Genomic DNA, 15,630 nt, shown 5'->3' with positions numbered 1-15,630 from the left:
CTTGTGTCTAGGTTTTGAGGAAGGAACAAGAAAAACTGAAAAGAGCCCAGCAGGATTAGGAAGTGGCTGAGATGATCATAGGAAGGAGATCATGCAGGACCTTAGGGTTCTAGCTGTACTTAAGTGTCTTAAAAGTTTAGCTGCATCTCTGTGGCTGGTGCTCTGATTACAGAGATTTGTTCCGCCCACTATTCCTTGGATCCTGTGAGTGAGATTAAAAGGCATGGTACCGAAATACTGTGTGGGAAGAACAAAACTACCAAAACAGGGTCTTTAAAAGGGGAGCACAGAAGAAGGTTTGCGGTTTGCCTTTTTTCCTGCTCTTACTTATTTGACTAGAAACATGAGGTAAGCAAGGTTTTTTTAGTGATGGCTCCATCCTCTATATCTAAATATAATCTAGAGTATTTTGTACAGCCCTCTATTTTGATTACTTGTTTAAGGTTAGAGACCATGTATCATTCCATCTTTGTATTCCAGGCACCCAGTAAGGAGTGAAGCTCTAATGTTTTGTAATACGTGGAGGGAGGTTTTTGCTTTCAGTTAGGAGGAGGTGAGTTGCATTCAGGGACACGGTTTGGAGAGCAAGGTCCCTGGTTGCCCTTTTGATTCTTATTTTGTTGTATATTTTGTTGTATATTTGTTCCCAGCTTCCTCACTTCATTTTTTTTCTCATCTCTGCAGGATCAATAAGCCGAGAGCTGAGGATTCAGGCGAATACCACTGTGTATATCACTTTGTCAGTGCTCCTAAAGCAAATGCCACCATTGAAGTGAAAGGTACAACCCAACAGAGGCTGCAGTGTGAGCCTCTCACTCTCCTTCTGAGACACTACTTTGGTCTGGACTCACATTCTTCAAGCTGTTCTTGTTCCCAGTACGGGAGGCAATAAAACATTATGGTAGGACCACAGGCTCAGGAGCTTAGCTGCCCAGGTTTAAATCCAAACCCTGTCATCTCTTAGCTCTGTGACTGTGGCAAGTTCTTAACTTCTTTGTGCTCCCATTTCCTCATTTGTAAAACCTACCTCATGGGGATTGTAAGGAGGAATAAATAAGTTAATGTGGTAATTTGAATCATATGAAATTGCTGTTTCTGTATGGTAAAAATGTTTGGATGTTGGCAGCTTCATATCATTCAACCTATGTAAATCTCTTAGAACAAATAGTGCCTTACAAATATTATACATAGATCTCTCCAATGGGCCAGCAGAATCTGGAAAAATACAATGTGTAGGATGAACATAAACTATCTGTGGATGATTCATTGGAATTTTAATAGAAACTGGGTGCATGGCATCTTAAAGATGCAGCTGCATCTTAAACATGTAGCTGAAAGTTCCCAGAAAGGAAGGGAACTCTAGGAGAACTGTAAGAGAAGGGACAAGTGAACTTGGAAGTTAGAGCTACCTAACATCGTGAATCCAGCTTTCCTGTGTTACTTCAGAGAAGCAGCTGAGACCCAGAATAGTGCAGCCGTGAACTCTGGGTCACAGAGTGGTTTGAGACAGAACTAGCGTTAGAACTCATGTCTTGACACTCAGGCCCATGTTTTTCTATTTTATAAAATGTCCAGAGGCAGGCAGGGCTCTTGTTTGAGGACAGACTGAAGAGATGAGGGGTTTGGGGATTTTGGTTTTTTTTTTTTTTTTTAGTCTGAATTTTGCTTAGGAAGGATACAGACTTAAATCTACAGGTGATCCTTAGCAGCTGGAAGGATAAATTTAGGAAATGGGAAGGTCCTATAATAGGTATTCAGATCTGTGTTAAAATAATTAGAAGACTTGGGCAGCCCAGGTGGCTTAGCGGTTTGGCGCGGCCTTCAGCCCTAGGGCCTAGTCCTGGAGACCCAGGATCGTGTCCCGCGTCGGGCTCCCTGCATGGAGCCTGCTTCTCCCTCTGCCTGTGTCTCTGCCCCTCTCTCTCTCTGTGTCTCTCATGGATAAATAAAATAAATCTTAAAAAATAATAATAGTAATTAGAAGACCAGAAGTTTAAAGAAAGGCTTAGATTCTAAGTTTCATTTATATGTTGTTATTAAATGAAAGTAGTGTCTTGCTGACACAGCCCTGACTTGTAAGTCAATGTAAGGACAGCCAGTATCTCTCCTCTAGCTGCCAGACTGAATTCTAAATGCCTGAAGGGGTTGAGTCACACTGGTATGGTTACAGTCCACGTAGGCCAGACAACCTGGGATTTGATTAATTCAGGGCTTTTCTTGGAGAGGTCTGAGTTTATCTCTGTTTTTGACGGATGACAGATTTGTTCAACATGATGATGAAGGTATGAGAAGGCCTTTTCTCTAAGCCAGTCAAGTGCCTGTCCTTGCCTGGGTGAGCCGGGCTATGTGGGGAGTTGTTTCCCTCCTCCATGAGGTACTGGTGGCTGTGCAGCATTCCAGGCTGAGCCTTTGGCACAAAGTCCCAAGCGTGGAGGTAACAGGATGGGTGAGGGAGGGGAAAAGGTGTGTGTAGTTAACTGTCCTCCCCAAGCCTAAGGGTGATTACATGCAGTTGCAAGTCCTGGCTTCACTGTGATCATGCTGATTTGGCTCTAATAATTTCTAGCAGCACTTTCAGGAGCGGAGACAGAGGTGGTTTCTCATCGGGTTGGCTACTAAAGTGGCCTCTGAGGCATCTTTCCTCACTTTCCCCACTTTCCCTTCAGCAGATAGAAGGTCGTGGTCTGGAGCAGGAGAGAATAGGAAGCTGCAGGCAGAGAGTTTTCAAAGGAAGTTAAAACTTCCATGCTTCTGATTTATCGGCATGACTGTGTGCTGCACTATTGGATTTTACTGCCCAGGAGCTCTGTGAGGAAGATTGGGGTGGGAGGTGATATCCTGATTTTAAAGGAGTAGACCCTAAGAGAATTCTCTTTTGTAGAATTCCTAAAGCGTATTCTGTGATTAGCTTGGACAGATACATTAGTCTCTCAAATTCACAAGGAATAACAGCTGAACTTTTAATATCTTTTAGGTGATTATTAGTTTAGGCTGTAAAGACTGAACATTTGACTTTTTCTGTTTAACTTTAAAAAGATTTGCCATAGTCCCAGGATCATATTCTAAGCTAGGTGGTTGGGGTTGCAAACTGCCCTGCATTGAGAGAGAAGGGGATAAGAGGCGTAGGGGAGGCATTGCTTCCCAAAGCATTTTCATATAAACTCTGGTTTTATTTCTTCAGTTGCCCCTATGGTGGGGTAAAAGATAGTTATCTTTTTATAGCTAGAATGATTTTAAAAATCTGCTGATTAATACAGGTAAAGAGATAGTTGTACTTGAGAGAGATTCAAGAAACTTAAGTGACCTCTGCTGAAAGGAGTCTCTCAGATTCTTCCTTTGTGGCTTAACTAAAATTGGCATTTCAGGGCAGTATAATTTACACCATACAGATAGATTTCTTTAGCACCTGTTCTGCAGTCCTCAGTTCTTCCCCCTCCCCCCCCCCCCATTCGGCTTTTATTGCAGTTCAGCACCTCGTCCTGGGGGGTTGTTTGAACTTAGCACTGTGAGGAGTGAAGGGCTTAGACGAGACCAGAACTGGGCACTGTATAGCAGATCACCACGCCCTGAGTTACTTATGGTGAAGAGAAAAGAAGGCTGAAGGAGTGATAGGGGCACCTGTTCAGGAACAGACTTGAAGTGGCAGTGTTTTTCTATCCTAGCCTGTAGATCCCTGTCAAGAAAGGGGTTTTGAGAATGGTAATGTCTACATGTAGTAGGGACGGCCTTGCATATGAAGTAGGGTTTGTTTTTTTTTTTCTTTTACTTTTTTTAAAAGGCCAAGAATGCGGCACAGTGTAAACAGGAAGATACTATTACTGTTTAGGATTACATTTCTTAGGTATCTGGCAGGTGACCTGAGCAGATGCTGGGGGTGAAAGAGCAGGGCTGGCCAGAGGAGAGGAAACCACAATGACTAGACCTTAGTGGGACCTCTGTGCCATAGCCCAGCCTGTCTGAGGATCCTCTTAGATAACTGGGGGGAGGCATCGTTTCCCCAGCTTTTTGACTCTTCAGGGGTTGTGTCTTCTAGAGACTGCACAGCTTGTTATAGAGTATTCGTGAATGGATAAGTGTTGAATTTTCTATTCCTATGATTATTTAACCTTTCTAACTCTTACTCCCTCTCTCTTCCCCTTTCTTTTTCTAAAATTTTAAAAAGAAAAATGTGCTTGTAACAAAGCACATAAAAAAGGCCATGTAATTTACAAAAAAAGGAGAAAATCCCCTTCATGACTCTCACCCTGTCCTCATCACTCAATTATTTTGATTAATCCAAGAAACAAGAATTTGAATTTTATTTTGTTTTTAGAAAAGGATTTTGGTGGCCACAAAATCCTTTGCAATAGATATGCCACTGCCTCTTGTTAAAGGTACATCCCTGCCCTAGGAAGGTCTGGGTTGAGAGTCTTACTTGTTTTATTAAGCTCAACATTATGTCTCCCTGCTCACTGGGCATTTCAAATGAGTTTCAGTCTTTGGGGGACTCAGGTGAGAGCTAAGGCTTATCATGGTTTTATCATCTATCTATGTTTTTCCCTCCATACTCTCAGCTCTCTTTGTATTTTAACGTTATGACTAAATGTTAGGATTTCTGTAAGTCACCTTGTCCTGCATCCCTGTTTACTACTCTCTTGTATGGTCTTACAAGTGATACATTAAAGTTCAAACTAGCTGACATGGATTGTATGGTGATGACAATATCATGAAGAGTAATAATACACATCTCTCATTTGTACAGCATTTTCAGCCTGCAGAGCATTTTCATGGGTATTTATTTGATAGGTAGCTAATTTGATAGGCAAGGAGGCAAGTTTGATAGGTACTGACAGCCTTGAGGTCAGAGCTTATGTCAAAGCTGGTTCTGACTCAGAATTGCCCATACTTGAGAAGTCTTTGATCAAAATAATAATACTTTGAAGCTGCTAGAACATTTTGAGCATCAACCTCAGCCCAAATAACCATACGTATTCTTTCTTTTCCTGTCTTTAAAGTGCCACCCTGACCTTTGTTGAGAAGAATGACTAACATTGCATATTAACCGTATGCCAGGCACTGTGCTAGATGCATTACTATTCTTGTCCTCCCTTATAGTCTTCACAACTTGGATGAAGACACCATTATTATTTCCACTTTCCAGGGGAGAACATGGAGGCTCAAGGGAATAAGATGAATGGCCCAGTGTGACAGATAACCAGTAGAACAGGAGTTCTCACCCAGGCACTCTCATGCCAGAGCCTGTGCTGCTAAGCATTAAGCCATGTTGCTGTGTTCAGCATATAACAGCAGGAAGGCCTTGAACTGAGAGAAGAAATGGGTTCTAATCCTGCTCTGCCATGAAATTTGCTATGGCTCTAGCTATTCTCTGTCTTTCCTCAGGCCTCAGCTTCCACAAGTGTGATGAAGCAATATAAGATAGATGGCCTTAGAGTTTCTGTAAGGCTCCAGTAGTCTGTGGTTCCCTTATATGGACACAAAGGAGAGGTTGGGTTATTGAAGGAAATGATCTCTAAGCTTCTTTTCCTTGTGGTAGTGGCTCTGTCAACTTCTCAACTTTGGGAATGTCACATCAGTTCCCTAATACCTCCACTCCTCTCCCTATCTTAAGGGATAGTTCCTCCTTATTGCTCCCGTAATCTCAAATCTCATGCCAGGAAAGGTATGAGAGCAGTGGTTCTCAAACTTGATTTAATGTGTAGGCAATGTGGCCTGGACTTCAGGCTTATGAAGAGCACCCGGGGGATTATAGTGTACAGCCAAGGTTAGAATCACTGTCTTAGAGGAGACTTTACTTGCCATCCACTCAATGCTCTCACCTGCTGGAAAGGGAAGAGCCTCAGTTACAGAAGGCAGCACAAGTCCCAGACTGCTCTAGTCTTCACAACCGATGATGAAACAAACTTCTCTTTGTGGAGAAGGCTTATTGAGTCACAAGTCAACATCCTTCTTGCTTCCATTTTGACCAGTCTCATATTGCTTCTTGGGCTTAGCCCTTGGCTTAATAGTAAATCTTAACACTCTCTGCCTTCAGCCAAGCCTCTAAGTTTGCCTACAGCAAAGATGATGTGTCTCTGGGATTTGATAGGTTGCATAAAAGAAGCAATGAGACCATGATATGGAATCAGTATGCTTACTTAGAAAGAGCCTGCTCATTGCCACCTTTAAGGATGGAGTTTCTTTGGAAAATGAGTTTTGCGGTTATGAATGTGCTTTGAAAAGTGAGCTCCAAATAAGCTGTCCAAGTAAGAAACCCCATACCATGACCCCGTTCTTAGCTCTGTTGTGTTTAACTTTGTTTAATGTCAGTTTCAGCTGAACATGTCTCCATTGCCTAATGGAGTAGTGGACACTTTCTACAGCCACCAGTGTGACAGAGAAGCTGGATGCTTTGCTCTAAGTGTAGGCTTGGCAGGCAACAGAGGGTACTGAGGAACACGTGTTAGTCCTCAGCCATGGGACCAGATAATGAAATTGGGTCAGATATTGTTGGGTGATAACTAAGACTGTCTTGGAACTCCTGTGCTGCCATTCATTGGGATATTGGAAGGCTATTCATTAGCTTATGTCTAATATTAGAGCATGTGGCTAACAAGGCCAGAGAGCAAGTTAATTTCCCGAGTGGATCTGTGATCTCTTTTAAAGGTCTCTCTTATCCTCTGTGCCTCCCTGAATGGGTAAGGGGAAGTGAGGAGTATTTGGCTCTGTCAGATGCCTCAGACCGATCTTCAGACCAGCTGACCCTGGTCAAGCAGTTTCTCGTTAAATGGCAAGCCCATAGAAGGTGAGGCATTTAATCAACATAAATAGGCCATTAATCAAAATTTGTCAGTATCTGACCTGATTAAACGTTTAATTAGAGTTACAGAAGTCCTGTTTATATCAGCAAACATAGAACACGTTAATCAGTATCTCTTTGATTTCTGAGAACTCATAATGCCAGAGTCTAAGCCTCGCCTTGCCTTTCCCTGAGACTAATAGCTCAATTTAAATATTTGTTTTTGACCTTGAGTTCCAATTATGTGCAAGACTGGTACAGAATTTGAGTTTTTCATTCTATGTAAATAGAGTTATATCTTCTTCATTGGGTGGTTAAATTACCCCCAGACTTAGTGGTTTAAAATAAGAAACACTACCTCATTGGTTTTGTGGGTCAGGAATAGGGAGCCAATTTGTGGGGTGGCTCGGGATCTTCTGAAAGCTCGATGGGATCTGGAGGATCTGTTTCCTCGATGGCTGCCTCACATGACTGCTGTGGGCGGAAGGCCTCACTTCCTCACCGCGTGGGCCTTTTCCATAGGCTGTTGGAATGTGCTCCTAGTATGATAGCTAACCTTCTCCAGAACGTGTGATCAAAGAGAGAGCAAGGAAAAAGCCACACCATCTTTCGTCAACAATCCAAAGCCACATATCTACTTCTGCTTTATTTCATTTATTAGAATCCCATCACTAGGCCACACTCAAGGGGAAGGAACAATTATGTTTCACTTCATGAAGGGAAGAGTATCACCGGATTTGGAGACTGTTTAAAAACCACCACGAGTGGACTCTGAGCCCCAAGGGCCCCCGCTTGCTTCCCTACCAGTACTAACATGTGTTCTGAGAGCCTGGTGACCTTTCTTGCTGTGAGTTCACTGTCCTACCCAGCTGGTGGAACAGGAACAGGCTTTCTATTTTTTTTTTTTTTTTATCCTTCACTATTTGAGCATAGTTGACACACAGTATTACATTAGTTTCAGGTATACAGTTTTGTCATTTGACAAGTTTATGTATCATGTGATGTTTACCACAAGTGTGGCTACCATCCGAGGAACAGGCTTTCTGATTGAGCAGCTACCATAAATGATAGAAGTGGAAAATATTTTCATTGACTCAGAGGCTAAAGTAATAGTTGTAATAATCTCTCTCTAGGGATAGAGTGATGTGACTGGGGGTGAATTTTCTCTCTGCCCACAAAGCTAGTGATGCTTCTACCATCCCAAGGGTGAATAATCAGGACTTCACTCAGTATTCTTTACTAAGTAAGAAGAAAGCAGCAATAGATCTAACAATTGAAGACCCTTTCCCATAGGTTACACTTAAATATGGCCGACAAAGTGTGATGAGGGTAGCTAAGTTCCTTGTCTCTGTGCATAGTAGCCTATAAGGCCATGTTCACATCTGAAAATAGAAGCCTCTGGAGAACACCAAAGTAGATGAATGAAAAAGTCTTCACTCCTAAACACCAGGGTAGGAGTGAAACCATTCCCATCCCTCTCCTCAGTCTTGGCCTTCTCGTCTGCATCCTTTCAGAATAGCAACTTCTTAGAGGCCGTGGCACCATAAGCCAACCCAACTTTTAGCCTTCTAGGTCATTCTAACGTGCAATCTTGGGATGAGTCCCCAAGGTAAAAGCTGATGATACTAAATTCACAGTATTATTGGAATTAGTTAGATAACTGGGCCAGTGTGGGGTGTGGGTATTCTCTATGGGGCAAAGGAGAATGAAAATGGAAAAATATGTCACACATATGCTGATTCCTAAAATTTACATCCCTACCTTAGACGACTCCCCTCAGCTCCAGTCTGGATATTCAGCTGTCTACTTGAATGTTAAGTATCTTAAGCTTAACATGTCCTAAACTTTGAACTCCTAGTTTTTACTACCACCATTGTTCCATCCCTAAACAAAACAAAATAAAAACAAGGCAACAAAAAGAAAACCACCCTGATTCTTCTGTAATTCTTATCTTAGTAACTGGCAACTCCATTCTTAGAATTATTCAAGCCAGAAACCTTGGAGTCATCCCTGACTTTTTCTCTTGCATCCCACATCCAGTCCATTAACAAATACATTAACTCAGCCTATAAAATATATCAGAATCTCCTCACTTTACTGCCACTGCCCTCATCCAAACCACCTTCTCCCTTGCCTATATGAACAGCTTCCTAAATGGTCTTTCTTCCACTGTTGTCTCTCTACACAACTGTCTACATAGTAGCCAGAGGGAGGCTGTTAAACAAGTAGATCATTTCATACCTTTTCTTGGCACTTATCAGTGACTTCCTAGCTGACTCAAGAGTAAATGCCAAAGTCCCTGCAGTGGCCTACAGAGTCCTCTTCCATCTGGGCTCCTCCGTTCACTCTAATCTCCTCTCCTACCATCTTTGCCTTGCTTACTGAGTTTCAGCCAAACTCCTCCATGCTGTTCCTTGTCCATAATAAGCACAGCTCTGCCTCACGGCTTTTTTGTCTTTTATTTGGAGTATTCTTCCCACAGATATAGGAGTGTGCTACTCCCTTATTTTCTTCATGACTGTGCTAAAATCCACCTCAACAGAAAGACCTTCCCCCCACCACTCTATGATGTATCTGGCATGTGGTAGGTGCTCAACAAATGTTTGTCAGATGCATGAAACACAACTTGAAGCAAAATGTAACTCCTCTGCTTGTTATGTCTTCCCGTGATGGTGTTTTAGTTAGTATATTGCCATGGAGCTTGCTCCTTGGAATACTTAAGATGGTCTTTACTATTTATTGTGTGAAGAAAGCTCTGAGGAGGGGGAAGCAGGTGGTGGAACAGTAGGTCTGAGCAGTGACCAAGTGGCTTTGGGAGAAATCGGGTGTGGTAGGAATAATATTGAGCCAGCTGGCCTACTCCCTTCTGCAGTGAGGAAGTTTGCCTGGAAAAAAAAAAAAAAGACATTTCCTGTATAACATCCTCTTTTGAAAACCCCTCACACTGAGTAGTACTGAGCAGGCGTCAGTTGGGTAGGCAGTGGTTATAAAGACAGCTTGGGACCTCCATTTCTGTCCGGGTGCCTCTGGAGGTGGGCAGGGAGGCACAGTCTGAAAGTGGCAGAACTTGGGATCATTTTTTAAGCCAAGAAAAACCAGGCTTTTAGAGGGAGAACATGGGGTAAGCCCATGATACAATACTCTATTGTACAGGCTTCTGTGGTCTCAAGATGAAATGTTTTAAAACTTCCCTATCCAAGGGCACTGGATGTAGACAGGGCCAGAATTACCTTCATTTGGTAATGGCTGTAGAACCGAAGCATGGAACGATTAAAGAACAAGCAAAACTAGAATCTGGACCAGGCTTCTTGATTCTCTTTCCTGTCTTGGCCAAGAAAGTGACATCTGGCCTACTCTGCATTGTACTGCTTTCACATTACTATAACCGGTGAGGAATATGGTGGAAAGTATCGTTAGGATCAAAGGAGACTAAATTCAAAGAATTAGTCTCTATCTCTGATTTCTTAGATCCTTGAAACTTACCTAATTTTTAAACCACAGGTGCTATTTCTTTGTAAGTGATCCTGTAACGCAGAGAAGACCAGCAACGTCTAGCATATCTAGAAATTCCCCCAAGATTGGGTTTATTGAGATTACTGCAAATCAGGTGTATAGGTCAGATTCTTAAACTGTTAATAAAATCTCTTAGGACACTGGTTGAATTTCCTGTTTATTCCTTTCTTACCCCTTCTGAAGACCAGTTTGCTGGATTACCTCTTTCCCAGAAGAACCTTGCTCATTGATGCACATCAGATAGCTTCTCCATGCATTGATTGTTTTTACATACCTTGCAATGGGACTTGATTTTGGGTGTTTGATTTTAGGGCTCTCCCATTTCCTTAAAGGAATATAGGACATTTGATATAATCCATAATTGCTATTACTGCAGTTTGAAAAAAACCAAAAACCTATGACTGGAAAAGGAGATGATAATAGCTTCTGTGTGCTTTTTTTTTTTTTTTTTTAAATGTTTTAATTTAGGGCAGTTGAGCCTGTGTCCTCTCTTCCAGAAGGTTAGAGAACCCACCTACATTGTTAGTACAACTTCACATAATGGTAATCCTGGTATCTGCTTGGGCTGCTTTGTTGGGTGGTAGGTAGAGAATAGATTGGTTCCATTGCTCAGTTCTGACCTGAAGTTCATGTTGTCAAAGATTTTTATGAGGATAGGCCTAGAGACTGGCTGTATTAGAAGCAGAGCTCTGAGTCAGTAGGTGGGACCTTTGTATCCTATTCAGAGTCGGCTCTTGTGGTAACTGTTCAACACTCTTTCTTACAGCTGCTCCTGACATTACTGGCCACAAACGGAGCGAGAACAAGAATGAAGGGCAAGATGCCATGATGTATTGCAAGTCAGTTGGCTACCCGCACCCAGAGTGGATATGGCGCAAGAAGGAGAATGGTATACCCGTGGTGAGTAGGAGGCAGCCCTGATTCTCTCCCTGGGTCTCTGGTTGCTGGAGTTTCTACTGGGAGGTCCAGACATCTGGACCTGCCAGTTGCTGCATCCTGCCGTACTGGCATGGCTTAGGGTCACCCGTTCTAGTCATAAATGGTTACATGATAAATCTAGAAGTCATTGACAGTCTCCGTCCAGCATGGAATCCCTACATGATTTGTTAAAAGCTGGCTGTTTGCTAAGGGATTAGACTGATTTGCCTTCAAGAAGGAGGCTGAAGGAGCTTAACCCCAATCTTAAACATTTTTTTTTTTAATTTTAGTCCATTTGTCCTAAAGAAAATATTTTCTTGAAGTAGTTTTAATACACCTTTCTTGTTTTGGAGAAAGATGAGGCAATGAGAACAATTTAGTACATTCCTGGAACACAGGGAGGTCTGATGGGGAATTGAGGCAACATGGTAAAGCGCAAGGGCGGTCTTGGACATTGGAAATCCGATAGTATCTCCTCCCAAAGATGTTTTTTTTAAAAAAAAAAAAACTTTTCTAATTGGCCGGATGATTTTTTTTTTTTTAAGATTTTATTTATTCAAAAGAGAAAGCAAAAGAGAGAGCGTGTACAAGTAGGTGAGGGGCAGAAGGAGCAGCAGACTCCCTGCTGAGCAGGGAGCCCCATGCAGAGCTCGATCCCAGGACCAGGATCATGACCTGAGCCAAGGGTAGACACTTAACGGACTGAGCCACCCAGGTGCCCCAAGGGATCTACTTTTACTGAACCTCTCTGTTTTCCTGCTTAGCTCCAGCCACAGATTATTTTCACTGCTGGGGACTGCTCATTCAGAAGGCAGCCCTGTTAGGTAGAGGAAACCAAACTTGAACATTATGGCTCTTCAAATGGTGGGGATATAGTCTCTGCCTTCTCACCTCCAAACAGCCCTTTTCCAAGATTGAGAGGCATATGGCACATCATTTGGTCTCCTGCCTATCCACTGGAAAAAGATGGTTTGTTCTTAGCACCCCCAGTCTTTGAGTGATTCTCTTTTGGTGCCTATTTTACTTGGCTGCAGGGTGAAAGGCTGCATGCAATGCCAAGTGCATTTTTTTTTTTTTTAAAGAATCTTTTAATTTAGGGCAGTTGAGCCTGTAATAAAAATAACTCTTTTCCAATCACCTATCAGCCTGTTTTCTCTTTTATAGACGGGCAAGGGGTAATGTGATGACTTGGGGATAAGATAGCTTGATGGCGCTCCCTTTTAATAAGCCCTGGAAGGGCTATCTACTCCCAGTTTTGTTTGAACTTTTTATTTTTTTATTTTTTAAAGATTTTATTTATTTATTCATGAGAGACACAGGCAGAGGGAGAAGCAGACTCCATGCAGGGAGTCTAACGTGGGACTTAATCCCGAGTCTCCAGGATCACGCCCTTGGCCAAAGGCGGCGCTAAATGGCTGAGCCACCGGGGCTGCCCTATTTGAACTTTTTAAAAAGAATAATGGGTTACTTTTTTTAAAGTAAACCATAATTTATGACAATAAATGTAAAAATTACAGTGGTACTAAATACAAAGTTTTTAACATCCTCATTAAAAAGCAGAGAAATAATATAACAAAATGTTGCTTAAAGATAATCTGCATATAACAATAGTGCAGAAATATTAAAACAAACATGATGGACAAAGATGTATATGGTGAAAGTATATAACGTAGAACAAATGAAATATTAACATTACAGAAAGTGAAATTCAAATAAACATGAAACCAGAAGAGTTCCTTTTTATCATAGGAGGTGTAATCCAGGGGCAGCCCCGCTGGCCCAAGGCGTGATCCAGGAGACTGGGGATCGAGCCCCACATCGGGCTCCCTGCATGGAGCCTGCTTCTGTCTGTGTCTGTGCCTTTCTCTCTCTCTCTCTCTGTCTCTCATGAATAAATAAAATCTTAAAAAAAAAAAAAAAGAGGTATAATCCACAATAAAGACAAAGCTGTCATGATCTTTTTATGCTACATAATACAGTTGCAAAATGAATGAAACAAAAACTGGAAAAATACGGAAATATAGCAAAAAAGCAGTTAAATGGTGGCAGACTTTGACAGATGAGATGGAGGGAAAATGAACAGCACTGTGGAAGACTTGATCATGTAATGAATAAGATAACACAGTCTTTCATACTGAAACCTAAATATCAGTCACTGTTAGTTATAAATGTGAAAACGTCCTAATTACAAATTAATTTAATGGTATTTGAAAAGATACCCTTTAAAAATATTTATATATATTTAAAAGTTTTTACTACTGTATAGCTGACATGTTACAGGAGTTTCAGGTGTATAGCGTAGCGATGGACGATTCTGTACACAATGCAGTAGCCACCACCATTAAGTGCAGTCACCGTCTGTTACCATACATTGTTATTAAAATATTACGGACTCTCTTCCCTGTGCTGTACTTTCATCCGAGACTATGGGGTACTTTTGATGCTTCTCCTTAGTCATCAATTCTGTAGCAATAGGACAGGTCCCACTCACTATCTCATTATGCATTGATTGAAAAGGTTAAGGTTTCTTGCATATGATGGTGTTCAAAAACTACAGGTTAAAGGCTTGTGGAACAAAAAAAACTAATCCCTTCTGATCATAAGTGAAAAACATGGACTTAGTGAACCAGTAGAGCGGGGTTAGAGAAGCTGGCAGCTTTCTAAGTCCTCGAGTTGAAGCTTCAGGGAATAATTTATTTTGAAGGCTTGATTTGCCATTTCAGCCATACCCACACTCAGTTGCAGGCACCACTGTTTGCTATAGTTAAACGTCATTATCTTCCCCTTTCTTCCCTATTTCTGATTATGCTTTAGCTGTTGCCTAACAACTGACACATGATTCCATTTTTGCCTGCCATTACCCCAGTGCTGTACGCTTGTCCCAGCTCCACCTCAACCCCTGCTTGTGTACTCTCCCCTCTGTCTTCCCACAAGAGCCTGGAGCACTCCTGTCCTGCTTGATCACCTCTCTTCCCCACCACCCAGGGCAAAAGCTGGCTTTTCTGTGAAGCTTTCCCTGAGTCTTTCTGGCACTGGCCACTCCCTCTGTGCCCCACAGTACTCAGTATGTGTCGTCTCTTGGGGCTTCTTGCCGTGTTCCTGTAACCATCCCTTTGGAGGTCTGGTTCCCTCTTAAGGCCAACCTCCTTGTTCACTTTTGTATCATACTTTTCCCTTTCTGTCTCCCCTTCCCCTTAGTAGGATGTGAGACACGTAGCATACGTTAGTAAATAGCTGTTGATTGACTGAATAAACTTTCCTTTATCCTTCTGATTCTTAAAGGAAAGAGAAGTTAGGAATTTGTCTACTCTGACTGGAGCAAGTTCTTAGCATTCTTTCTGGAGGAGGTTTAAGACGACTTGTCAGAACTCACCAAGTGTGAAATAGATGTGCTAATTCTGAAGTCCTCAGATAGGCCTGAGATTAGCATATATATCTGACTGCGGAGGTCACACCCCTCCTTCTCCATCTTCTTCCTATGATGGTTTCTTCCCTTGTATTTGAAGTAGCATTTTCTAGATTGAGTTGGTCTTTTCTGAGGCTACAGGATAGGACTTTCATTCACTTCATAGAAGTTGGAGAAGTCTAGAGGACACTGCAGGGGAGGCTTTAACCTGGCTCTGCCAGAAGCTTGCTGATGTGTTGTTGTTGTTATTGAAAGGAAGCCGGTAATGAAGTACTCACAAGTTCCCTGGACAAAGATGGTCCTAGACACTGCTCCCTCATCCCAGCCAGTGGTCCTGCTAAGACCTTGCCACCTTGTCTTGCACACGGATTCACCTACTCTGACCTTTGTGTGTTCTTACTTTTTCTGCCCCCGAGCAGGACATTGTCAATACCTCCGGCCGTTTCTTCATCATCAACAAGGAAAATTATACTGAGCTGAGCATCGTGAATCTCCAGATCACAGAAGACCCTGGCGAGTATGAATGTAATGCTACCAACTCTATTGGCTCTGCCTCCGTTGTCACCATCCTCAGGGTACGGAGCCACCTGGCCCCACTCTGGCCTTTTTTGGGAATTCTGGCTGAAATCATTATCCTTGTGGTGATCATTGTTGTGTATGAGAAGAGGAAGAGGCCGGATGAAGTTCCTGACGGTAAGAGCATCCCTACAAAATAGCTGTAATGTGGGGGTTGGTTCCTAGGGATGGTCTCCAAGCACCCAAAAAGGACTCTGAGAGTGTTGGGGTTTGATCCCAAAAGGAGAAGAGAATTCTCATACTGGTTTCTCATTTCCTACTGCTAAGATCAGCCATCTAGAGCTATCCTTAGCTCGGTCCCTCCGTTTGGGTGTTTTCCAAGCCCCGGTCCCTTCTGCCCTTCAGGCCCCACATGGGGAATAGGCAGCCACCAGTCTCTTGGTTCAGCTCTGTCCTCCTTCGATACAGATCATCAGGCAGATTGAGCTTGAGGAGAATCCAG

General features: G+C 42.5%; 1 protein-coding gene across 1 annotated transcript in view; it reads left to right on the top strand.

Annotated features, from left to right (window-relative positions):
- The window catches only part of NPTN (neuroplastin), a 58,698-nt gene extending 43,068 nt beyond the window's left edge, over window positions 1-15,630 (top strand). Inside the window, exons 4-6 of the mRNA XM_072746422.1 lie at window positions 685-779; window positions 11,055-11,188; window positions 15,032-15,630. Coding sequence (XP_072602523.1) covers window positions 685-779; window positions 11,055-11,188; window positions 15,032-15,328 — 526 coding nt within the window. The 3' untranslated portion in view covers window positions 15,329-15,630. The remainder of the gene's footprint in view (window positions 1-684; window positions 780-11,054; window positions 11,189-15,031) is intronic.

Source organism: Vulpes vulpes, unplaced genomic scaffold (genome assembly GCF_048418805.1).
Source record: "Vulpes vulpes isolate BD-2025 unplaced genomic scaffold, VulVul3 u000000746, whole genome shotgun sequence".
NCBI lineage: Eukaryota > Metazoa > Chordata > Mammalia > Carnivora > Canidae > Vulpes > Vulpes vulpes.
The sequence above is the reverse complement of the archived record's forward strand: the minus strand, read 5'-3'. Positions and strand labels throughout refer to the sequence as shown.